This window comes from Rhipicephalus microplus, chromosome X (genome assembly GCF_043290135.1).
Source record: "Rhipicephalus microplus isolate Deutch F79 chromosome X, USDA_Rmic, whole genome shotgun sequence".
Classification (NCBI taxonomy): domain Eukaryota; kingdom Metazoa; phylum Arthropoda; class Arachnida; order Ixodida; family Ixodidae; genus Rhipicephalus; species Rhipicephalus microplus.
Window position 1 is genome coordinate 431,981,473 of NC_134710.1, and position 25,523 is coordinate 432,006,995.

General features: G+C 48.3%; 1 protein-coding gene across 1 annotated transcript; it reads right to left on the bottom strand.

Moving 5' to 3' along the window:
• Window positions 1–960: 960 nt before the first annotated feature.
• Window positions 961–25,161, bottom strand: LOC142776567 (uncharacterized). The gene is made up of 3 exons (XM_075880458.1): window positions 24,666–25,161; window positions 17,211–17,400; window positions 961–1,469 (listed from the first exon to the last, which is right to left on the bottom strand). Exons 1-3 carry the CDS (start codon window positions 24,900–24,902, stop codon window positions 1,189–1,191), a joined length of 708 nt encoding a protein of 235 aa, XP_075736573.1. The 5' UTR covers window positions 24,903–25,161; the 3' UTR covers window positions 961–1,188.
• Window positions 25,162–25,523: the final 362 nt, after the last annotated feature.

Genomic DNA, 25,523 nt, shown 5'->3' on the forward strand with positions numbered 1-25,523 from the left:
GCAAGCAGGCGGTGTTTTAGCGTCGGCCTTGCGAGACGAGAGAGAGGGAAGGGAGCAACAGCTTTGCGGATGTTTTGCTTGGCCAGCACGAGACGCGAACATGCGCAGTGGGGGTGTGCGGAGAGACAGCGTTACACAGGCTAGTCAAAGAGCTGCTTGGCATCTAAAAGAAAGACTGAAAAGGCGCGCGGAAGTATAGTGCCGGAAGCGACACCGTGACACCTAGAGGTACCGACGGACATCGCTTACGTTTCAGCTTATGCACTTTTGTTCACTCATTTGTTATATCATACATAGTTCTGCATATATGACTTTGCAATTGCACGATATGTGGTTGTAACAGGCCATTGCTGTGATGCAAATGCTATTAAGTACCGTCAACTTTCATACAAAATATGTCAGTAGAACTAACAAAAATAAAAAAATAAACGGCCTGATACTCGTCGAGTATGTTTTGCTCTGTTGGTGTTTCTGTATTTGTTCTAAGCTTCTGCGTGTCCTACAGGTGTCAGACAAACGAGCCAAGTTGCTCCACCTATAATATTCTGCAGCGAAGCCGCATGACCAAAGGGTAATGCGTATACTATATTACTGCAGCTGTGAGCAAACTCTTTTTGTTATGGCGTTTCTTGCGTCGATTCCCCTTTGTCGGGCCCCGCCGCGACGGTCTAGTGGCTAAGGCACTCGGCTGCTGACCCGCAGGTCGCGGGGTTGAATCCCGGCGGCGGCAGCTGCATTTCCAATGGAGGAAGAAATGTTGTAGGCTCGTGTGCTCAGATTTGGGGGCACGTTAAAGAACTCCAGGTGGTCGAAATTTTCGGAGCCCTCCACTACGGCGTCTGTCAGAATCATATGGTGGTATTGGGACGTTAAACCGCACATATCAATCAATTATCTTAACGCTGACTTTAGCCAGAGAAATGTGCCTTGTTATTTCTAATAAAATTCGTGAAATCATACTATCAGCGTGAAACCGGAACAGCGGGAAGCCTTTGCAATAGCGTAGTGCGTGCCGTCCACCATTGGCAGGCGCGCGCATCCTGTTCAGCAGCTTTGCGCATGTATGCGTGCCTGTTCGTTCTGATAAGTGGCCGGCGTCCGCGAAGGCTAGCCGCTGTTCGGGTTTCATTTGAATACGTCTGTCTCGCTTTAACGGTGTCTAGAAAGGCTTCGCATCGCTTTGCGTGCTCAGGCGAGGCGTGTGTTCGGCTGCGGCACGCAGACGCTGGCGGCTGCCGACGATGTGGCGGCCGTCCGATCGGCCGGCGCCACGGCGAGGGGCGGCAGGGCCGGTGCGTCGCAGTGCTGTGAGTCGACGTGCCGGCGCAGGTCCACTTTCCGCTGGAAGGCACGGCCGCACATGCGGCACGCGAACGGCTTGAATCCGCTGTGCTTGCGCGTGTGCGTGATGAGGTTGGACGACTGACTGAACGCCTTGCCGCAGACCACGCACTTGTGAGGCTTCTCACCTGGGAAACATGTAAACACGTGCACTGAAACGACTTTTTTGTTTCCCTGCGTAGTAGACACTGAGTAGAAGATCCTCGATAAAAGCAACAAGAGACGAAAGGTTTCCATGCCTCGACTGGAGTCCCATTTTCCTTTGACTTTTTTTTAGGAGCGGGGAGCAGGAGGACGCGTTTTACGACGCTTAATTTGGAGCCTTTCAAGGGACCTCGCCTCAGATCTTCAGCATAGTTAGAAAACGCTTCCGATCAATACTTGATGCTCATGGCTGTATAATAGAGGCCGGATTTTTAGGCACTAAAGAAAAGTGTTCTAGGCGCCAAAATAGGCAGATAAATCACTGTTTTGGGCCCTTAAACTAATAAAATTAGGTACAATAACAACTTTCCACCAAAATTGAAATAATTGAAAACAAAACGTGGGCGACCTGTATCTACGACAGTAAGAAATAAATGTTATTGTTCACGATAGCACAAAGGCACCAGCGGTTGCACATAGGGGCAAGTACTTGTGTCGTGGTTCGCAGATAATGGCCTTTTGTTTTATTTTCTAGCATGGTGAGTCAAGTGTCCAACATCCAATCAACACTCGCCCGGGTCTCTTTCGTTTCGTCGTGGCTGGGAAGGGCGACGCACGAGCCGGTAGCCAGATCACTGAAAAACGGGAAGAGAGGGATGCAGGGTCTAATCGCGTAGGGTCAATTTCTCCCCTGTCGGTAAACACCTTAAAGGTCCTTTCAGCAGGTTTGGGCATTTCGAGCTGACAAGCGTACGCGCTCTGGGCACACAGGATTGCGTGCCCCAAGATAGAGGGAATGACAACATGGAGTGGTCCTGCTCTGAAGTCACTCCTTCCTGTTGACAATGGTGCTCTGACGTCGCTTACCGTATACACTCTTAAGTAGGGCGTGGTTAAATGCTGGATATTGAGCGCGAGGCCCACCACTGGAGGAGCGAGTGCTGCAATCGCGGTGACGTGCAAGGTTAGATCACGTGATCTTGCATCGCTCTTGCGAAGGAAAGCTGGCGGTTCGATGTGTTTTTAACTGCGAGTTTTCCGTGTTTTCACTTTTAAACAGCGTTGTTTTGCTCTCACTTTATGTGTGTGGACTTCTACTACAAAATCCGGAAAGTTGCAGTAAAAATTATTGGCACCGCGCAACAGCGCGCTACGTACGTGACGCCATTGTCACGGTCGTTGGCAGTGCCCTTGTCACCTCTCTCTTTCTGTGTTGTTATGGTTGTTAATTCAAGCCCACGGGGATGAAATGAGCACCTACCACGATTGTTCACATAAAAGCAAAAGGTTTCACTTACTGCATGGGAGGCTTGTTCACAAAGAAAAAATAAATGTGCAAACAGCCAGATTATGTACATTTTAAAATACGACGTACGCGCATATATGGGGAGGAAGTTGCCGTCATTACATTTAAGAATGTGCGCCATCGTCTGCATTGTCAAAGAGTCAAGATAAAGCCTGGAACTTCAGTTATTTGCCTTAATATTTGTTGATCCAACCCTATTCCTGTCTATTTCATGGCGTGTTTGCTTCTGCGTGTTCGCGCAGCGCGTTCTATGGAACCTTCTTTCTTACATCGTACTCGGCTGCTGACTCGCAGGTCGCGGGATCGAATCCTGGCTGCGGCGGCTACATTTCCGATGGAGGTGGAAACGCTGTAGGCCCGCGTGCTCAAATTTGAGTGCACGTTGAAGAACCGCAAGTGGTCGAAAGAACCCCAGGTGGTCGAAATGGTGGTTTTGGGACGTTAAATCCCACATATCAATCAATCATTCTTTCTTACATCATACATGTGCCGCTCCAGTCTACTAAAGCTACTTCTCTCGCCAAGACAACTTTTACGCAGTCTGCGCCACCCCCTGCTTTCGTCCGCCGGTGTGTCCATATATACCTGACCCCAAGGGTTTCTATTCGCCAGTTACGTAGCCTTGAGGTGGCACACCAAGGCCTTGCGCCACCCCCCCCCCCCCCCGGTATTTTCCCACGAAATAACAGTCGACGCCTCTGCCTGACCAGCCCCCCAAGTAAGGTGGTGCCCCCTACGGAAAAATTTTCTGCCGACGCCCCTGCCGTCCGCAACTTCAGCTCGCATGGTTCCTTCCTTATTTGTCGGTAAAATGGGCCCGCAACCACTGTCACTTCTTCTCAATGTTGTTTTGATTTGAAAACTGATTGATCTTCTAATAGCTGCCGTGAAATGTCACACAGCTTATGAATGAAGCGGAAAAAAAAATCTGGACACTGACATTTTTACTGAAACATGAAATAGCCGTTTAGATGACGGTACGCAAGACGTACGTACCTCGCAGCATCCTCATTCAAAAGCGCAAAATAACTCAGCTGCCGCGTAGTGCCTTTACTATATGGTAATCGAGTTCGGTCTGGATTGCATTTTTTATCACGGTTTACCCCTTTGTAGAAGCTGTGGAACTTAGCCAATAATTTATAATTTTCACCCGTGTTGGCTCGATGGCGTTCAATTGTGCACCGTGTGACAAACGTACAAAATTTTTACAATAAATATTAGGATCGTGCCGATGAGAAACTTTTTCTCGTGTGAAAGTTTACCTAGTTACAACTCTGAATGAGGTACGCGCGTGTGTGTGACTATTGCGTTTGCCCGCAATAATAACAGAAAAGTTTCAGCTGCATGGGGCTGTAAGAATGCTGTGTTGCTTCCCACAAATAAAAGAATCCGCTTGCAATGTGCTTCGTAAGGCTATGTGTACTAAAACAAAATGCAAATTTGCAGATCCATATCGTGTCAGCCGCGACCCGTCTTTAAATGCAAGTCTACAATGAATAGAGCAGCGTGGTTGCGCGCATTTATTTCAGCAAAAATAGGTCTATTTGCCGCACGCACACGTTAACACCAATGAAGGATAGCATATGTGGGGTTTAACATCCCAAAACCACCATGTGATTATGAGAGACGCCATAGTGGAGAGCTCCGGAAATTTCGACCACCTGGGGTTTTTTAACGTGCACCCAAATCTGAGCACATGGGCCTACAACATTCCCGCCTCCATCGGAAATGCCGCCGCCGCAGCCGGGATTCGAACCCGCGACCTGCGGGTCAGCGGCCGAGTACCTTAGCCACTAGACCACCGCAGCGGGGCCGTTAACACCACTGTGATGCTTCAGTTCAACACGAAATGAGTCGTTACCTTTTAGAAAAGCAGCGCGCTTGGCCAACACCACCTAGACTACAAAAGGCCTTCCCGTGCCCTCCCCTCAACAAGCTGACGTCACCATAGTGAGATCAGGGGTGGATTGAGAGGAGGTTAGGAGAAGTCGAAAAAGCCGACTAAAACGATGAAAGAGCGACATGGCTTGTCATGGCTTACGGCTGCGAACTAATGTGCAGCCAATCGCATGCTGTGGCGTCTATTTTTCAGACAAGTTGACAAAAACTTGTTGCCGCAGTCTCTTTTCTCGCTTAACAGGGTTTTTTTTTTGCTACATGGCTTCAATACTACCATTGTGCATGATATATAATACAACAGGCGCTGCATTTCAGCTTTTAAAACTCTGAAGTTCTGTTTGTAGCGGAAAATGTGTTTTGCTCTGGCAACATTGTGCTAAAACCACGTTGTGCTAAACCCATTTGCAAAAACTTGCAAAAAAAGCAGCTGTATGGCAGGCAGTGCGAGCGTGGTCACTAATGATAATCTGCAGCATTTATGCATACAACGCTTTATATCATGGCATGGCATCGACAGTGACAATTCCAGCAAGCTACTAGCCCTTGCCACGCGTGCGAAAATAGTACGGATCCTGATGGATGGTGAGCGTATGTAATGAAGGTGGCTGGGTATCGCGTGTGTATGTGCAGTGCTTGGTGTGCGCTTCGACCGGAACCAGTGAATTGCTGGAAACGGCGTGTGTGTGTGCAGTGATTAGCGAGCACTTCGGCCGAAACCAGTCAAAACCGAGGCTTTGTCCACCAAGACATGCCTCCTTCAAAGAAGACAAGGCAGACGCGAAGGTCGAAGAGCGTGGAGAGGGCCGACAAGCCATGGTTGATATGTTGGTGATGTAGGGTATGGATTGCATTGGAGCACACTCAATTTACATACATTGAAAAGGCCGAGGCAAGATGCAGTGACCTTGATTTTGAATGTTATCCAAGCCATTTCACCAGACCGATTAAGCAGGAGGCTGAAAACTGGGAACTCGCGGTGGCAAACCTCGCATTGAAACTCGATGAAAAAGCAGCCAAGTGGGAGACGGAATGCCGGTCGTTAGAGGACATGCTTGAGGAGGAACAGAAACTGCTAGAGAACCTACAGGCCAAGCATGACGCAGTGCAGGCTGTCCTTCACTGCTGCTGTGGCAGTCCAGAGAAAGGCACAGAACCAGCTACAACCCCCGCAAACAAGATGGAAGAGGGTGATGAAGGTGGTGGTGAAGGAAACCCAAATATGAGAGGGCGGCCTCCAATATGAAGACCAACATCGGCGCCCATGAAAGTGCAACACCAAGGGCGAGTGACGAGAAGGCTTCGCCGCCAAATGAGTCATGTTGTGCCTTTTGTTCTAGAAAAACACTTATGCACTGTTTTTTTGCAATAATCAACATATGCCACTTTCCACACCATTCACAAACTGTGTCAAGATCGTCTTAAAGAGTAGTGCATTCATGGGAGCTATGTAAAAGCATGTAAAAAACACAGTCGTCAGCAAATAATTTGATATGTGATGAAATACTGGAACAAATGTCATTTACGTAGATGAAAAACAATAGTGGACCCAAGACTGACCCCTGAGTCACTCCAGAGGACACAACTTCTCGGGATGACTTACTATTGATAACAACCTTTTGCCTTCTTAAATTTAAATGCTCGCTTATGCAGTTTAAAATCATATCGTTGTTCTATGGCAAACGCAGCAATAGATACAGACCTAGAGACCAGGATGTCGCTCTGCGCAAGTGACACAATAACGGCTGGAGAGGTTGAATGAGCTATGAGGCATTTGTCTGGAAGCACAGCTGCAGGTCCAGACAGAATACCTGCACTGCTTCTCAAGAAGATGGGCTCAACTTTTCGGCATCTACTCCTCGCTGTCCTCAAACGAATGCTTTTAAGTGGCGAGATCCCGAAAAACTGGAACCGCTCACGCATCCGGCTTCTCCTGAAAAAGGACAGCGATAAACGCCACCTAGAAAGCTATCGGCCAATCGCAGGCACCTCTGTATTATACAGGCTCTTCTGCTGCATGCTGCGACTACGCATGATGGCCTGGGAAGAGGAAGTCCTAGGGGGACTTCAAAACGGCTTCAGGCAAGCACAATGCCTGGAAGATGATTTGTTTGTTGTTACACAAGCCATGAAGATGGCGCCGAGAGACGAAAGTACCATAATGATGGCCTTTCTCGATAAATCGTGCTCATGCGACTCCGTGGAGCACAGACATTTGTGGGAAGTGTTGAGGCAGCAAGTCCTGCCCAGCAACCTACAACAAATTCTACTGGCATTATGCGCAAACAATGAGGCTGTGATACACTGGGAGGGCAACGTGGCATAACCAATCATCATGATCATCATCATCATCATCATATTCATCATCCTGACTACGTCCACTGCAGGACAAAGACCTCTCCCATGTTCCGCGAGTTAACCCGGTCCTGTGCTTGATGCAGCGAATTTATACCCGCAAACTTAATCTCATCTGCCCACCTAACCTTCTGTCTCCCCCTAACCCGCTTGCCTTCTCTGGGGTTCCAGTGAGTTACCCTTAACGACCAGCGGTTATCTTGTCTACGTGCTACATGCCCGGCCCATGTCCATTTCCTCTTCTTGATTTCAGCTATGATATCCTTAACCACCGTTTTTTCCCTAATCCACTCTGCTCTCTTCTTGTCTCCTAAGGTTACACCTGCCATTTTCCTTTCCATCGCTCGCTGCGTAGTCCTCAACTTAAGCAGAACCCTCTTTGTAAGTCTCCAGGTTTCTGCTCCATAGCTAAGTACCGGCAAGATACAGCTGTTATATACCTTCCTCTTAAGGTATAGTGGCAATCTACCTGTCATAATTTGAGAGTGCTTGCGAAATGTACTCCACCCCATTCTTATTCTTCTATTTATTTCAATCTCGTGGTATGGCTCCGCGGTTATTACCTGCCCTAAGTAGACATAGTCTTTCACAACTTGAAGTGCACTATTACCTATCTAGAAGTGCTGCTTTTTTCCGAGGTTGTTGTACAATACTTTCGTTTTCTGCAGAATAATTTTAAGACCCACCTTTCTGCTCTCCTTGTCTAACTCCGTAATCATGAGTTGCCATTCGTCCCCTGAGTTACTCAACAATGCAATGTCATCGGCAAAGCGCAGGTTACTAAGGTACTCTCCATTAACTCTTATCCATAACTGTTCCCATTCTAGGCTTCTGAAAACCTCCTGTAAGCACGCGGTAAATAGCACTGGGGAGATTGTGTCCCCCAATGGACATAACCAATAAAAGTCTCTAAAGGACTGCGACATGGATGCCCCTTGTCCCGTGTGCTATTCATGCTCCTGGTAGTTAACATTGAGAGAAAACTGACAGAGAGAGACGCAGACTTCAACCTTACCTACTGGGATCAGGAAGTGATTTGCCCACGTCGCCTGCCAGTCCTATTTTATGCCGATGACATTGTGCTACTAGCAGACAGAACAAAGTACCTGCAGCTTCTGGTAGACATATATTCAGAGGAGGCATAGACCATCGGTCTGCCCTTCAACACCACAAAATCGGCATGCATGGCTATGGTGAGCCAAGAGGACACCATGCAATACGCTGATTGATATGTGGGGTTGAATGTCCCAAAACCACCATATCATTATGAGAGACGCCGTAGTGGAGGGCTCCGGAAATTTTGACCACCTGGGGCCCATGCAATACGCTGAAAGCAGGCTGAAAGCAGGCTCATGCTCCAGGGAAACCCTATATAGAGTGGACAAACACCTACAGATACTTCGAAGGGACATTGTCAGCTGCACCTCCCTATACACACTATTACGAGAGTGAACTTAAACCCACAGCAATAAGGAAGCATGCCTTTTTTAAATTCCAGGGCACTTTGGACATTCTACAAATCTGAAGTCACCAGAGAGCTCTGGAAGTCAGTAGCGGTGCCGGCGTGCCGGCCTTCACTTATGCAAAAAGTGTGCTCTGCTTGTCATCTGGGACACGTCACTCCCTCGAAGTACGTCAGAGGGAGGCAGGTAGAGCAGCACTGGGAGTCCACAGGGGCGCACCAAATAAGGCGGCGCAGGGCGATATGGGCTGGTCTTCTTTTGAGGCTTGGGAAGCAGGGTCCGAACTCGCCTATGAGCTCCGGCTGAGAAACTACCACTCGGACGTTAGGCGCGTGAGGTGTATAAGTACATCCACCTAAAGTGCATCAACACAAAGTGGGTGCGGTGCACAAAACGCCTGGCGAGTGGTACGAGGTCGCACCATGCCGACTAACGAAGAAATTTCAGCGGGACAGGAGGACCAAGGTACGGAAAGCCGTCCAAGAGGCCAAAAGTGCAGCTGGCGGACGATGGCAGCAAGAAAGCCCCCTTTGAGTTTCTCCAGTAGAGCAAAACAAGCGATCGAGGAAGAACCACTGTACGAAAACTGAAAGGGAAGCGGTCTGCTATGTGAATCCAGTTGCGCATGCTGCGAACCCGACTGCTGCGGGCGACGTACACGCCCAACCTCGACACGGCATGCCCCCTTTGCATCCGGGAGGAGGAAAGCATCGAGCACATTGTGCTTCGCTGCCCAGCATTGAAACCATAGGTCTCCACCACTTCATCTACGGCCACTACGCCACCGGAACAGCAGCAGAAATTGATGGCAATGCGCTGGGTTTCCGGGAGTCACAAGGGCAACCGCAGTGGGAAGCGTTAGAGACAACGAAGCTATTAGAACAATGGTAGTTTGCGAACTATCTGCAGGGTATAACAGGTCCGGCAGCAAATACACCAAACCAATTATTAGAGACTTATTGTGCCAGATCCGGATATCCCGTTTGATCACCCATTACAAAGGGCAACAACAACAACAACAAAAACGTCACCATCATCATCATCATTATCATCATCATAATCATGGTTATTATCATCGTCATCACGTTTGGGATGTTTGGTGGCAGTCGCAAGCAAACGAGCAGTCTCTGTCATGCAACTCAGTATTGCTGTGACGGCATGTATTAACAACCCAAGCACTATGCCTGGCTGTTGTTATGCGCCGAATTGCGATTCTAATTATGCCGGAGGACCCACCGTTCGCGTCTAGAGGTTCCCCACCAACGCGGCTGAAAGAGCAGTGTGGACGCGAGCCGTGCCGGTTCAAGGACTTTGCGCCATCAAAGTTCACAGAGGTAAGAAAATCTGCCTTTTATTTCAGAAATAATTTAGTTTGTTCGCGTAGTTGTATTTGCTGTCGCGTAATTATGAGACTGCTCAGTATTTCCGTCGTTAACACAAATATAACGTTCTGTCTGTTTGCAGCTCTGCGAAAAGCACTTTCACCTAAGTGACTTCGTCACCTCGACGAGCTACACTGACGTGGTCACTGGCAAAGTGATTGAAGTTCCGCTTAAACTCAGGTGTCTAAGGCCTGGAACTGTTCCAAGCATTTTGCCTGGCTGCCCCACGTATTTTTCTCAACAAAAAAGTGCGGTAAGCGAAGGCCCGGAAGAAAAACCGGCTCGTATGGAGGCCAAATCACTGCAAGATGCATTACAAGAGTCACTCATCACACATCAAGGGAAAGAGAAGAGCAACGCCATTTCCTCTTTCGAGAACCTCATGTGTCACACGAACAAGATTTTGGTGGGAGACTTCTGGAGCAAGGTGATTGTGTAAGGCAGTTTGTGGTGCTTCAACTTTGTGCCCCAAGATGCGCCGGTAGTGCGCTGTGCTGTTGTTGTATGTGCCGATCTCTGCCACAAAGTATACTTTGGAGAGACACGGATTGAAATATAGGCACTTTTATGTTCCCCGTTTCCATTTAGAACATTAGACAATTGGGTGTTACACTTAACCGCGTAGAATAAATTGTAAAATCTCCCCAAGAGTGAGGCAAGCGTTAAGCTCCTTTTGCGCCGTGTATTGGCGCACTTAGAAGAACTGTCATCATTACAGTTTCTATCTGACCGGCAGGCAGAAGTAGTGAAGTTTCTGAGGCACCAAGTTGAGATTGTTTTGACTAATGGAGCGAGGTATCCAGCCAAGCTACTTGTGTTCACTGGTATTATGTTCACAATATCACCACACGCTTACAAGTTCATGCGAAGTACATTACAGTTGAGGCTTCTACATTCAAACACTATTAGGCGTGTTTATGCCGCATAAGCATTAGTCCTTTATTGAAGCAACAAGATTATTTGTACTTGTCGTATGCAAAAATGCCTTAGCACTGAAGGACCATGAACGGACTGTAACGCTCATGATAGACGAAATACATTTACAATCCTACCTCGATCATAAAGGTGGTTTCGTCACAGGTGCAGCCACAAACAGCAACATTGCTGCAAAGACAGTGTACATGTTCATAATGCAGAGCCTGTTGTCATCCAACAAATATGTTGTGCATATTCTGCCTGTCGCAAAACTTGATGCAAAATACTTGCACTGTGTTTTCAATTACCTCACTATAGAGCTAGAAGATGCTGGACTTCGGGTGATCGCAGTCATTTCTGACAATAATTCTATTAACTGCAAAGGAATGTCTTTTTTTGATCCCCCCAAATTTAATATTGTCTATGCACACCTATATGATCCTTTCAGACCTTTGTCTTTTGTCTTGGACAGTGTTCGCATTCTCAAATGCATCCGTAAAAACTGGCTTAATCAACGCAATCCAGATACTTGCATGTTTTCCCCCGACATAACTCAATTTTCCAGTGATGGACAAGTGTTCACAGCATCATTTGGCACTTTGAAGAAAGCACACGAAGAGGAAAGCAATGTGCTCTGGTGGTTGGCCCCTACGTCATCTGTAAAAGCACTAAATCTGTCCAACTTCGAGCGCCAGGACGTCAAGCTCGTCCTAAACATCTTCGACTTTTCAAATATTACAGCACTCGCTAGCGCAAAGTTAGCTCAACTTCAACATTCCCAAGGCACAGCTGAATTTATCCGCATCATCATAACGTTGGTGGAATATTGTAAATCTCAAAATTCCTCAAAAGAGACAGCGCCTGCGCGACAGGTTTCAAGAGCCAGTGAGAAGTCTGTCTTCCCCTCAGGTCAATTTTCTAAACAGCGTAATTGACTGGCTAGACTTTGGGGAAGTCTAAAGCATGATGCAGGCCAGCTGACTCATAAAACATGCAGTGCATTTTGCCACGCTTGTCATACCTTTGTAGAAGTAACCCGCTACTGCATTGAAGAGCTCGGCTTCTCATGCGTGTGGCTGGGGAAGTTTCATACCGACTGCCTAAAGGAAAGATTCGGGAAATATCGGCAATTGTCAGGAGCTCAGTATCACGTGTCTATACGGCAGATATACGAGTCGGCGCACAAGCTCAGATTCTAAAAAGTGCGCGAGCTCCCCGGATTTCCTCATCTAGATGTTCCTACTCCATGTGGCTCTCTTCATGACCCACAGTACATGAAACGGTTTGGTGTTGCCGTAAGGAAACACGACATCACAAAGAAGCAGCCGATGGTTTCTGCCATTACTTATGTGGCAGGATACTGCGTACATGCAGCTGTAAAAAAGCTTGCCTCTACCTCCTGCAAGGACAATCTTGTTTTGTTAGAACAAGGATTTTTCACCTATTGCCACTGCCATGAGAGGTGGTCTCAAGTTTCCTCAACCTGTAGTTGGGCAGGCAGTTTTGACAATGGGAACAGTGCTTGAGCCACTTGTAAGCGAAAAAATTGCAACCGAGTTTTGTGGTTCTTCGAAGCAAAAAGAGCTTCTTGTTGCCTTGACATCATCTTTTACCGACAGTGATGAAGACCTTGACAGTTATGACCGGTGGCATTCACCACAGCACGTCATGAAGTATATTGTTAGTGCTGCTGCGAATGTTTTGTTAAGCAATCTGAGCAAACAGAACAATGACAAGCTTACGGCAAGTAAACAAGAAAAAACAGAAATAAAAAACACTGCAACCTTGACCTTATTTAGCTGCAAACGCAGACCAGGATGTTTTGTAAGAAGCTGCTTATGCATACCAGCATAGATTGTTTTGTAATTGCACTGTTTGTTTGCATGTGAAAATTATTTGTTTGTAGGTAGTGGTGTGCCATGTTTACTTTGAGTTGTTGAAGGATGTAATAAAGAAATGAATGATTGAAAGAGTTGACTTTCGTTTGAAATTATAAATGTCTTGCTAGATATTGTGGCATTAGACCAATTCGAAATACTTTTTGCATCCTACTTCGAAGTATCAATGTCAGGATACGTGCGTTTACTAAATTCTCCACCGGTAACAGTTGTCAGTAAATACCAAAAAAAGCTTACGGTTGTTAAGATAAATGTCTGAAAAAAAAAATGGGATAGTGGGCTAGCATGCCAACAGCCACTGGTACGCGGAAGCTCATTTTGCGCGTCAGAAAGAAGATGACATCGTTGAAACATGTTATGTTCAAAACCTATTGCGTAAGAAAGAACCAATGCTGAGGGCAAACTTAAATTTAAGGACTGTTTGTATACGAAAAGACAGGTAGCGAACTCTATACTATTTCGGCGCAATGAACCTGACTGCCAGGCCGATCTCATCTCCGCAACGTCACGGTGGCGTAGTGAGGCCTTGAGTATTTAAGTGGTGTTAACTTTGCCCCCGTGGTTTTCTTATAGGTGGCCATAGCAAACGACGCCGGCCGTGATGCATTAGGAGAAACGTAAAACTTTGCTGGAGCAGTTATTTAGCACTTTGTACACTCAGTGAAGAAGCTGCAGCAGTATTTTTATGATTTAGTTGGGTGAAGTACAAGAATAGTAATAAAAAAAAGGAGACCCGAAAGCGGCTGCGGGCTGCGCGCGAGAAGGCTGGCGGAGCAATCCGACCATGCACGCCACAGGGAAACGTCCGCATGGTGGCGCCACGGTAAGTCTTCGCGCCTAATATCTAGAAAACCAGCCGAAAAATGTCCCGTTTCTTGACTACATTTCGTACTTTAAGGGGAAGCTAATTAAGAGCGTCGCGCGTGACATTGCCGACTATTCTAGGTGACATGCGTAATTCCTGCATTGTGTTGCTGAGTGTGATGAATGGGCCCCGCCGTGGTGGTCTAGTAGCTAAGGCATTCGGCTGCTGACTGGCAAGTCACGGGATGGAATCCCGCCCACGGCGGCCGCTTTTCCGATGGAGGCAAAAATGCTTAAGGCCCGTGTGCTTATATTTTAGTGCACGTGATCTAAATTGCCGAAGACCTCCACTATGGCGTCCTTCATAATCACATCGCGTTTTTATTTTTGCGTAAAACCACACATATTACAACAACTATTCGCTTTGCACCTTCACGCTGCTTTGTTCCATCGCCAACCATGAGAGCTCTTGACGTGTTTTCTGTGCATCTTCAATGCCAACAGCTTCAGCAGATCAACGTGGTGTGTCGCGGTAAGGATTCCTGATTCGTGCCAGCCTCTCCAAAATACGCGCACTGAGCGATCTATCCCACAGAAACGGGTAATAGGCTACCGCGAATCCCGAAACGGCCCATCAGTGATGTCATACGTGCACGAGCAAGGTGGGGCCTGTCATGCGCGCTTAACCTGGCGTGCACATGACGTGTTGGAGCATATGCGTCACGTAATCCTGCGGCTCCGATACCGAAGAGGAATTAGGCTCGCAATGGCTACATGGGACGAGGGGCAAGGGTTGCAAGCTTGCCTCCTCCCATCATGGTTTCGTGAATTAATTTGAAAATGATTTGAATTTGAATGAACTAATTTGAAAAATTATTGCTGTACAGCACTCTTCGTTGAGCACGCTACAACTTTCAATATCTAGCTCTATAAAACTGCTCATGCTATCTGAAGACTTCCTTCAATCACACTCACTTCGTTCGTAATTTCATTACAAATAAAACAAAAACAACACGACCATCAAGTTTTTCCCTTTGATTCACACTTTTCTTTATTCAATGATTTGCTCGCTTGATTAGCCCGAAGGCGCTGGAGCAAAGGAGTTACAATGTCAATAAAAACACGTCTTCATCGACTTAGCGCACTTTATCTCTTGATAAGCCATTTGATTTCCTCATGGAACGAACAAAAAAACGAATCAGCTTACAAATTTGATCTTGTACGAGATTCCTAAATCCTAGAGCTCTTATCCTTGCGCAAAGCGACATAATGAGGGCTGAGTTGGTACAGTTCTTTTTGAATTACAGTTTTACACTGAAATGATATATAGGAGCTTTAACTGCATTATAATTCGACGGGATGACAGTATTTCCCATCCTAGATCATTTTCATATTGGTATACAACTGCCAATTGTAGAGTACCGGCTTAGGACAAACTTTGCATCTCTGTTCTGTATACATATATATTTTTCATGTTTCTCACTTGAAGTAATTTGCCAAGGGTCCCACACGGCATAATCGCATTCAAGCATAAGGCGAATGTACGCCAAATAGGACGTTGATATTAAACATAAAGTTTATTAATTTGCCGGCCTTCGCAGCTACTGAATCAACATGATCATTCTATGACTGGCCCTCCACGGTTTCGGATTCGTTCTCCACCTACCGGCAGCTGCACAGAAAAACCTTCTGTTACTTTCCCACCGCTACATGCAGATCTTCAGGGTGGTTCCTCGATTCGTTCAGGGCACTATACGCACTGCAGCTCTCTGTAGAAGATGCTCGCCATGTCCTCGGCCATAAACCCCCCTTTCCTCTCTTTATTCCACCTTTAATTATCTGTCCACGTTTGCCTGCAGACGCTGAGACGTGATTGCAATTAGGGCTACAGAAATAGCGTCTTTTCCACTCTAACCTCTCATCCTCCTCCTCCAATCATTTGCCCCATGTCAGCCCTGTAGCCTGTGGTGGCCGATGCTTCTTATTTAACTGCTGCTGTAGCGGTTGTTTTTTGGAAGTTGGTAGAACCTCATAGAGTTTGAATAACGGTCTCAAGCCACACTTGAAAACAAAATTTGGGCTTAAATGAGCACTCATATAGGTGCTGATTTGTAAAGTAGTTATTTATAGGCACCTATAGGCGTTTTGGTACGAACACTAAAGTATAGGCATATACAGGCTATTTAAAACACTGTAAAAGCTGTTCTAAACCTCTAATTCATGCTCAGATATTAAAGTGTCATGATGGGATTGCAACAAACAAAATAGGCATTTGCCTATAATCCGGTCTCTACGACTCTCATGAGAAGAGTATAGTGCAGCACGCGCAGTCTGTAATTCACGGTCAGGCTAGGTCGGCTAGAATTTGTTATTTTTTCTCTCGAAATATGATGCCATAAGCTTAAATTACCGCGCTATTAACCAAGAGTCTACGGCCATTGGAGGATTCGAGCATCGTGAGCTGCACTCTTAGCGTGAACGTGGCGAGACAACGCGACGAGCCCGCACGTGCGCTCGGGATCAAAGCAGGCAAGCATTGCATTAAAAAAAAGGCAAATGTCACGAACACTGGGAGTCGATGATATGCGAAGCACGAATGAAGAAGGTTGATATGTCACTTTAGAATCAGCACAACATTATGAGGCGGGCGTAAATGATGCCGTACATGACTTCCGTATCAAGATTATCCTCTTTGAGCCTGGCATTGATGTGTTCGTTGTCCAATAACGTCACGTAATACCAAATTTGGTATTTGTGGAACTAGCGAAACGGCCTTGAGCGCATCATGAGCGCGGTATGTTGTCATGTTCTTACATGACACGCATCTTATGATTATCACGTTTCCACCAGTCATACACTTTCGTCATGCATTCACGTCCTGTAATACCCATTCGGTATATGTGAAACTACCGAAACGGCCATGAGCACACCATGACCGTGGTGTGTAGTCATTGCTTAAATGACATGCATGTCATGATTTCCAGGTTAAGGCCTGTCACTTATGTTTGCCATGCAGTCATGTCATACCATGCCAGTTTAGCAAATGTCATGTGAACAAAACCACCGCAGAAGCAGCCAGACTATGACGTGTAAATCATTCCATTCACGACATACATGTTCATGATTTTCATGTTATTACTAGTCACGTATGCTCATCATTAATCATGCAGTCATGTTATGCCATACCAATTTCGCTATAGATTCCATCATCGAAACGGCCATGAGTCCTAGGCGGCTAGATAGATAGATAGATAGATAGATAGATAGATAGATAGACAGACAGGCAGATGGATAGATAGATACATATATACATACATATATATATAGATAGATAGATAGATAGATAGATCAATAGATCGATAGATAGATAGATAGATAGATAGACAGACATACAGGCAGATGGATAGATAGATAGATAGATCAATGGATAGATTGATAGATAGATAGATAGATAGATAGATAGATAGATAGATAGATAGATAGATACGGCCAAAGTTCGCTAAGAAATGCTTCGAATCTAAACTTTATTTCTCTTATTCTCGATGGGGAGATGAACTTCGCACTCTTACTCTGAATGTGCACTGAGTGATCTCAGTGGGTAAACAATAAATACTTCACCGCTTATGAACATAGGCGTTCGTTCTTAGGGTGGCGATCCTGGGACAGCGAAAAAAAAAAACGCAAATGGTATATGCCGCCCACTCACCGGTGTGTATGTAGGTGTGCTTCTTCATGTCTGACTTCTGGTGGAAGCGCTTGCCGCAGAAGTCGCATGGGTAGGGCCTCGTGTCCGAGTGGATCAGCTGGTGGGTGGACAGCGTCGAGGAGCGCTTGAAGCGCTTGCCACACTGGCCGCACGAGAAGCAGCGCTCGGCACTCTCACCCTCCACATTGGCCTGCGGGAGAAGATGTTACCTCAGCGGCCGGACGCCACACACACCACAAGACTGACTGCATATTTTACAGCGAAAGCTGTTATGAAACTGAAACTCGGGTCACGCGCGGCGCCATCGTTGTCCACCGCCGCCGCTGGTGTCCGTGGGGCTCGAACCCCGGTTCGTAGGCAACTAGTAGCAGTGGGGCTTGAACCCAGGTTCACTGCGTGCCAGCCCAGTATTATACCACTGGCCCACGCCGGTACTTAAGTCATGTTGGCAAACTTGCTTTAGGCAGGCTTGGTATCGGGTAAATAATCGCGTTATTACGACTTATAGCGGGCGTTGTGGGCACCATTTGAGTTTTGAAATAGCGTTTGCCCCCCCCCCCTCCCCGTTCATACAGTTAATTTCCTCCTCCTCGACTAGCTTCTACAGTTGCTAAGGAGGGAAGGTGTTTGAGGTTCGGAATTGGTGCCCTCGATGACTCGAGTGCACGGTGGCAGCGCGAAGGAAGAGCCGTAGTCTGGTGAAGAGACACTTTATTTCAGCCTCAGGCGTCTGCCTGTGGCCAAGCCGAAACCTCCGCTCTCTAGTTTCAGATTCAAACATCTTCTTTTCAACCCTCGGTTGAGCAAAGGGTCTCCACACAAGCAAATCACACGTGTGGGCTCGCATCGCCACAACCAATCGCAAAAACACTTTCACAACAAGCACTGCATTGGTAAAAATCACGTTACGAGATACAACACGAGAGGGGATAGGTTCTCCTCGTGTCACACTCTCTCCCATAATAGGCCGATTTCAGTCGGTATCCATTTACACGCTCGAGCCCCGTCAGCTCTCTCATTAAATGTTGCTTCATAGAAGCCTCCTTAAGAGCGGTGAATACACCGGTGGGCTCTGCGCGCTTACCAGGTGTACATGCGACAGCGAGGCGCCCCGCCATTCTAATAACACTCGGAAATGACGTATAGCGGGGGAAAATAAGCTCGTCGCCATGCCGCAACCATGGTCAGCCCAGTGGTCGTGTCGCCGCGGAATTCTCAACACACGTGCACGTAAACAATGACTTGAACTCAGAAGGCGGCGCCTCACCTGCTTCTTGCCAGACACTCTTCCGAGTAAGCCTTCCATTTCTAGTCCCAAACGGAGGCGACCTTGACGGCTACGCTCGTGAACTGTGTGAACAAAGCAGTCTCCTTTATTTCCTGTGCGCAGGTCTGCAGTGTTCGCCTTCGCAGAACCTATCAGCTTCGTTAGTTTACGGGTCGGGAACTGGCTCCGCGCTCTGCATCAGCCGCATTAGTTGCGCTGCACACAACACGCCGATAATGGTTACCTCATAATAACTACCCCCAGGTAAAAGTTTAGGGACTTTAGCGCCACCGCAAACCCAAATGCGCGGAAGCTGCACCATAGCCTCGACCCCAGCGCTTTGTCGGCCTTGCGAGCAGCACGCGCCGCACGCTATTTCGAATTTTCCGCGAGCGGACCACAAGCGCAAACGGCGGCTCGCGTTACGACGCATGCGCAGTGGCAGCGACCGCACCGCAAGGGCTTGCAGTGTGCTATTATAAACCTCCCTAATACCTGGACGGAGTAGGACACATGCCTTTGGAGTCAAGTACAAGAAGACTGCTCAGACAATAAGATTTATTTCTCTCTTTTACAAGTTTGCCCACTGTGGTGTGTACTTAAACCTTTTATTACTGAAACTGGACACGCCCAAGTATGTTTCCAGTCACAAATCTTGCACCCGAACACTAGAAGGTCACGCTGTCCATCTTGTACTCACGTGATTAGCTCGAGCTGATGTGGCGAGCCAAGGAGCAAGGCCTTTTCGTTGTGTTGCTCTCTTTGCGGGATCTCTCGGGATCTGTTTGCAAGGATCTTGAACAATGGAGCAAACAAAACAAGGACTCTTGCATTGTGTTCTGAAATGAAGACGACCCATTGTCCACCCTCGTTTGAATTGGAAGCTGGTCACTGTGTTCTTGATTTTCTCTCTCATGTCTCTCAAAAAAAGTTCCTCCGTTTCGGCAAAAAAAACTTGCAATAAGTGGGAAAAATCGACCCAGTTTTAGTGCACAGCTCCACGAGGCATTGTCCCTTATTCTGATGCTGGGGCAGTGCAGAATTTAGAAAAGTTTATGTTTGTGTAAGCGGAAGTTGTAAAAGACTATGGACCATTTCACCGAAGGGAACCCTGATGAGATGGGAAGCAGCAGCGGTGCGCACGGCGTTAATCGGTTGAAACGCGCGTCGACGCGGGTGCTGGAAGAACGGCTTGAAGCGAAACTCGGTGTAGCGTTTATTGAGTAAAAGTTCGTTAGAAACGCAAACACACGGGAGGCGGGACGCGTGGAAGACGCTTGCACTTGGCTTCCTTGGCTCACGTCTCGTCGGTGTTACCAGTACCCTCTGTGTTCTCGAATGCGATAGTTATTCCTAATTGGACCCTCGTCGGTGGCGCTGGTCTTCCGCTGCCGACTTTTGCGTTCGGCTTCCCTGGCTCGGGCCTCGTTGGTGTTGACGTCGCCATTCGCGAACGCGATCGGCTTCGCTAACCCTCGCAACGAAGGTGACTGCCGGGAAAGGTGCGCGCACACTAGTGGGAAGCATGTCGCGACGGTCGATGTGCGATCGTCGATGCGATTACGCAGCAAGCAGCAGCGTGCTGTCCCACCAGCTCCGGTTTCTTCTCGCCGACAGATGGTGGTGATGGTATTGGTTCGATGAATAAACGAAAAATGCGCTTATTTCTGCAGCCCTTAAGATAACATGAGTCTTAAGAGAGCAAGAGCAAGAGTCTTAAGAGAGCAAGAGTCTTGTAGAGGAATGGGGGAAGAGGAATTAAGAATAGGAAAAAAGAAGGTAGGCTTAGAAGCAGCCAGCAGAGGCCACAGGTCGCAATACATGGACGGAGGGGCAACTGCTAAAACATCAACAGCAGCCAGGAGTGGACGAGAGTCCTGTGGAGCATCTCAATGGTAGTGGGACAGTTCTGACCCGGTGGCAGGGCTATTAGTTGAGCGGGGTGTTGCCGGATTGCCTGCTGAGCGTTGTAAGACACACAACACGCAACAGGTGTTCCGGTGGAGGTTCGTGGCCAACCGCGCGCAGTGCAGCAAGCCAACACGAGCGAGCAGGGAGGCGATCAGGGCGTCCCGCGGATCCTCGGCCGTGGCTCAGCGGGTAGAGAAAGAGGTGGGCTCGTAGAGAACGGGCTCACCAGCGGCAGGATGAAACGGCGCGGCACAGGAATGGGGCCCTGAAGGCCGGGTTCCTTGGTGGGGCTCTCTGGAAGGTTGGCCCTAACGGCAGCAGCATTGAAGCAAACCTGTCGGTACTCCTCGCGTACTGCGGCCTTGACTGCCTTTCTCGAGAGTGGCCTTGGTGCTGTGGCCAGCAGCGTGGCCACTCTCCGCTCCTCCCACCAGCGAGGACAGGCCGGCGTGTCAGCAGGTCCTCCCTGCGCAGTTGACACAGCGGGGATGGCAGGTAGCGGCGGTCGGATGTTGACGGCCGCTTTTGAAGCAGGCGACGGTGCGCAGTCATGCCTAGGATACGTGCCCGAATCGCCCGCACTGCCGGCACTGTAGCGAACACGGCCTGGCGTGCTGCACCCGCAGCCGCAGACAGTAAAGGGTGACCCAGTCCGGTGGTTAGCTGCTGCTTAACCGCAACCGCACTGTCTTTCCCTCCTTGCTTGCAGACAGGACCGGAACAGTCGACGCGAGTCCCGTGGTCAACTCCGTCTCCGAGTCCGGTAGGTAGCTGTCCACGCCGTTGAGAAAGCCAACGTTGCGGCGATGATCCGCAGGCTCCCTGGCAGTGACGGGAACGCCGCTGAGCTTCTTGATATTTAGGAGCTTGGGCAAGCACGCTGGGGTCAGCGCGTCTGCAGCCATGATGTTCCGACGGTGGTTGACGTGCACCGCCGTCACACCGGGCCGCTTAGCGAGCGCCACCGTGAGTGTCAAGCGCGGCAATCCCATGAATGAGCCGCCAGGGGTGGAGGGACGGTAGATAACAGTCCGCGCCACTGCATAATTGGTCGCTATGGCTGTGGCCTCCAGTGCCCTTGCTCGCTTCCGAGCGCCTTCGATACGACCGTCTCGTAGTCGTCCCCGGCCGGCGGAGGGCTTGGGCGAAAGGGCGGCACGACGACCGTAATGTTGCGTGGCCGCTGTACTGCAGGGGCCTCGGGTTGGTTGGATGGATATTCGCGGCATACTGGCGCCGGCGTTTTCTCTTCGGTATGCGAGCGTGCCCGCTGATCGGCGCGCTGACGATGGTGACGAGGGCAGCCGATGTGACCTCCTCGCTGTCTTCGGTGCTTTCTGGCGTCATCAGTGTTGCTAACTCATAGCGGCATTTTATCCCTAAATTGACCCTCTAAATATATCTAGATTGCACGAAAAATTTCTTGATTTTATTTTAATGTCAGAATAATTGACTTTAAAAAAAGTATTAAGATAGTGTGTTCTTTGGCCAAATTATTCTGTACCTTCGTAAAAGTAAATTCCCGAATGATCATCATTTAAGGTACTTTTTCTACACTTTCTGTAGAGTGGCATATAGAGTGCTTGCAAATGGCACCTGTTGCCACCGACAAGGATTTGCTTGTCAAATTCAATTTGCACACGCATTGAAGACGTCGATGTGATCATTCGGTCAACCGCAAGTCTGTCGTACTTTTCTTGTGCTTGCACCTTGGCAGCTGGTGCCCTATCCTTAATTTTACACATTTACAATCCCTGTTGCAATATTTTCAAAATATATAAGTGGGTGCTCAATTACTGACTGATAGCTACGCCAATCCTCTGCACTTTCGATCAGCTCCACGTTTGGCCGAATCTATTCGTCACTTTTACGCTTTCATGTAAGGGCCATGACGGAAAGACTGAAACACCCGAACAGACCCCTTTGTCACACCGTTTGCGGAATATTGAACCCCTACCACCTTACCAAATATTCAGTCTTATTTCGCTCTGTTCTTCTATAATATTTCTAGGTATTTCACATAGAGACATTGCTCTGTGAAGGCACGCAGTGAGCGTAATCTTGACACGTGTTTATGTGCTCTACAAGACAAAATTTATCTTTGTTTTATAATGCAACAATCATGAAGCTCATGATCTGCGCGTGCTTAACTTTTATGACTACATAGCTTAACTTTGCGCAATATTCAGACTATAACAATCTCACATGAGAAAACTTCCATCCCCTTCACACAATTTAATAAAACACCAAGGTTATCATGAATAAAAAACATGAAATTGTCGGAATTATCATTTTTACTGCCTTTCTTGTTGAAACAAAGTGGTCACTCGGTAATGCCTTCAATCAGGCCGTGAATTGTCATATTGCCACACTTTTCTAAAAATATTTACATTCAACCAAAAAGACGCCAAATCCCTGAATGATGTAAAAATCACTAGATCTAGGCATAAATCCCCAGGGCTGGCATCACTGGGCGTCAATGGTTGCGCGCTCGGGCCAATGGGAGGCTCCCTTGAGTAGGTGAGGGAGTTGGACGGGGAGGCGGGGGCTCCGCCGATGAGCGCCTGCTTGCGCGGGCACTCTGGCTCTTATGCCTCTCGCCCTCGTTTCCGTGAAGCCTCTACAATACAACGTCCATGGCGTCTTCGTACGTGCTGGGAGGCAATGAGGTCGAAGTCGGGTTGTTTCAGAAGGACCATAGAGACCGCAGAGCCGATACGTCTTTGGTTTATTGTTGACAGAACAGGAATAAAAAATAAACAGAGCGTGCCCCTGGCCACTTCTTCTTCCTCGCCTCCGAGCTCCATCTTTATTCTGTTTTCTACATCTTGCCGCCGGCCAGATTCAACCGAAATAACCTTCGAGCGAATACAGCAGTTGAATCGGCCTCTTGACTAATTTCCCTTCAGGTGTACGAAGCAAGCATGTTCTCACTAGTCCATCCTTGTCTGGGAAAATCTTTTCGACCTTGCATAGTTTCCACAGAGTTCTTTTTCGCGCTTTTCCAAGCAGAAGTACATCTCCTTCTTGCACATTTGTGTGACGCTCTATTTTTTTTCAGAAGGACCAGAGAGACCACAGAACCGATAAGTCTTCAGTTTATTGTTGACAGAACAGGAATAAAAAAATAAACAGAGCGTGCCCCTGGCCACTTCTTATTCCTCGCCTCCGAGCTCCACCTTCAATCTGTTTTCTTGACGGGTCATCAGTTGTGAGGTTTATGGTTGCTGCAGATCCTACCTAGGCTGGACTGGTGGTTTCTGCAGCTTTGTGGTTTAAGGTTGCCGGTGAGGGTTTCACAAGCTGCTCTGTAGAGACAGCCGCGGCATCCACGATATTAGGGCTGGTGACGACTTCAGTCATAGTGGTTGGGGCGGATGAAGGTTGTGGTGTCGAGGAACACTCCTTGAACTTCTGCTGCACCCAGTTCCGATGGCAGTCACCGGCTCTTACTCCAGAAGCTGTTGTTGTTGTTGTTGCTTCTCCTCTTGCTGTGCCTTATTCTGAGCGTCCTGAATCATTTACACGCTGGCGTTAAACTTTGCTCCGATTAGCTCAACCTGCGCGGCCAGAGCAAGCTCTTCGAGAGTCCCCTCCGTCGTGGAAACGGTGGAGGATCCTGTAGCTTGGGGCATGAGCAAGGGATTACCCGTTGTTTAAGTCTTCTTTTTGTCCTTCTTTGTCATCGAGAGGAAGCCAGGGTGTCCGCTGAGGGAATCTACCGAGCTAGGCGGAGTGCTCCAAGAGAGGTTTGCCCCGCTCGGAGTCCAACTTGCTCTCGTACCCACCGGCTCGCGGCTTCTTCTCGCCGACAGATAGAGAGAGGTGGTGCTGTGAGATGCTTTGTGTCAAATGATGCCCACGCGAGGAATGGGCTTAAGTGGTGGCGAGAGTGAAGTGAGAGAGAGCACTGCTAGGTAAAGCCTTCGTACGAGTTGCTCAAAGGATTTCATGGTGAATATTCGTGCCACGCGCGATCTCCGACGCCAGCGCAGCTCTCGCTGACTGGTTCGCCCTCCGTGACCTCCTGACGCCGTGAAGCCCTCGCCGTGTGGTGCCCGGTCCTCAGACTTTTTCGACCGGCTTCCCACTTTCCTATCTCTTTCTTTTTCTGTCGCTTGTCTGTCTTATTTCTTTATCCAACTGTATCTTTCCTATAAAGTTTTATATCCTTCTCCTCCCATACACTACAAGGTGCTGAGTTGTGCTCCCGCAAGGGCTGCAGAAAATAGTGCCTTCTTCTTTTTACATGCAACTACGAATTCAATCTGTCGTACCTGTGCCGGTTGCGTTGGCAGACTGGCTGCGGTAGAGGGCAACGCCGCTGCGCTCAGGGGCTGGCAGACTCCCCACGAGAGCAGCTGAAGCGACAGGCACCCTCCACAACAGGCTGCCGCAGCGGCTGCGAAGGGCACCCCCTGTGGCTGCGGGAGTTGGGCAGGGAGCGCCAATGGTTGATGCATCCCATAGCCGGGCGTCGGTGGCAGAATCAGCAACTGGTCGTTATTGTCCATTGATGGGTAGCGATACGTGGGCTCCAGGTGTGCCGGCGGGTCCCCAGTGATCACGGCGACCTCTGCGATTTGCGCGCGCGCCGGAAGCGTGAGAAAGGAGAAACATAGACAAGTGGAACATAGACAATCTTAATGCAGCAACACTGGGAGTCGTATGAGCTTGTAATGATACACAACGAACTTGAGTCGGCACAATAAAATGAGAAAAAGAGAGAAGTCCAATTTTTAATATACAGTACGCCAGCCAGCTGAGAGTTAAGTGCTCCTGAAGTAATTCAACAGCTTGTTTCTTTTTTACGTGCACTAAGTAGGATGTAATATACACATGCTTTGAAGCACTCGTTTATAATATTCTTTGTTTTGCGAGGACGATCCAGCTGTGAGCCCTGCCCATTTAAAAGTCAGTGGGGCACTGGTAACGAGAACAAAAAAGCGATACCTGGGATCACTTTTCTGGCACCGGCAGTGTCACGTTGGTGGCAGAGATGCCGCCGGAGACATGAACTATTCGGTGTCACCAGGCAGAAGACAGCGTTTATTGACCGCTTGAAACTTATATCAATAAAGAGGGGAAAGGAGCGGATAGGGAGCATAGAGAGAGAGAAGACGCACGCACATGCT

Excerpts from the sequence above, each read along its gene's own strand:
- LOC142776567 (XM_075880458.1), bottom strand. The coding sequence starts at position 24,902 with ATGGACAATAACGACCAGTTGCTGATTCTGCCACCGACGCCCGGCTAT. Across the intron at positions 17,401-24,665 it reads TGCCAACGCAACCGGCACAG|GCCAATGTGGAGGGTGAGAG; the intron begins GTACGACAGATT and ends CTTCTCCCGCAG. Across the intron at positions 1,470-17,210 it reads GCACACCTACATACACACCG|GTGAGAAGCCTCACAAGTGC; the intron begins GTGAGTGGGCGG and ends CATGTTTCCCAG.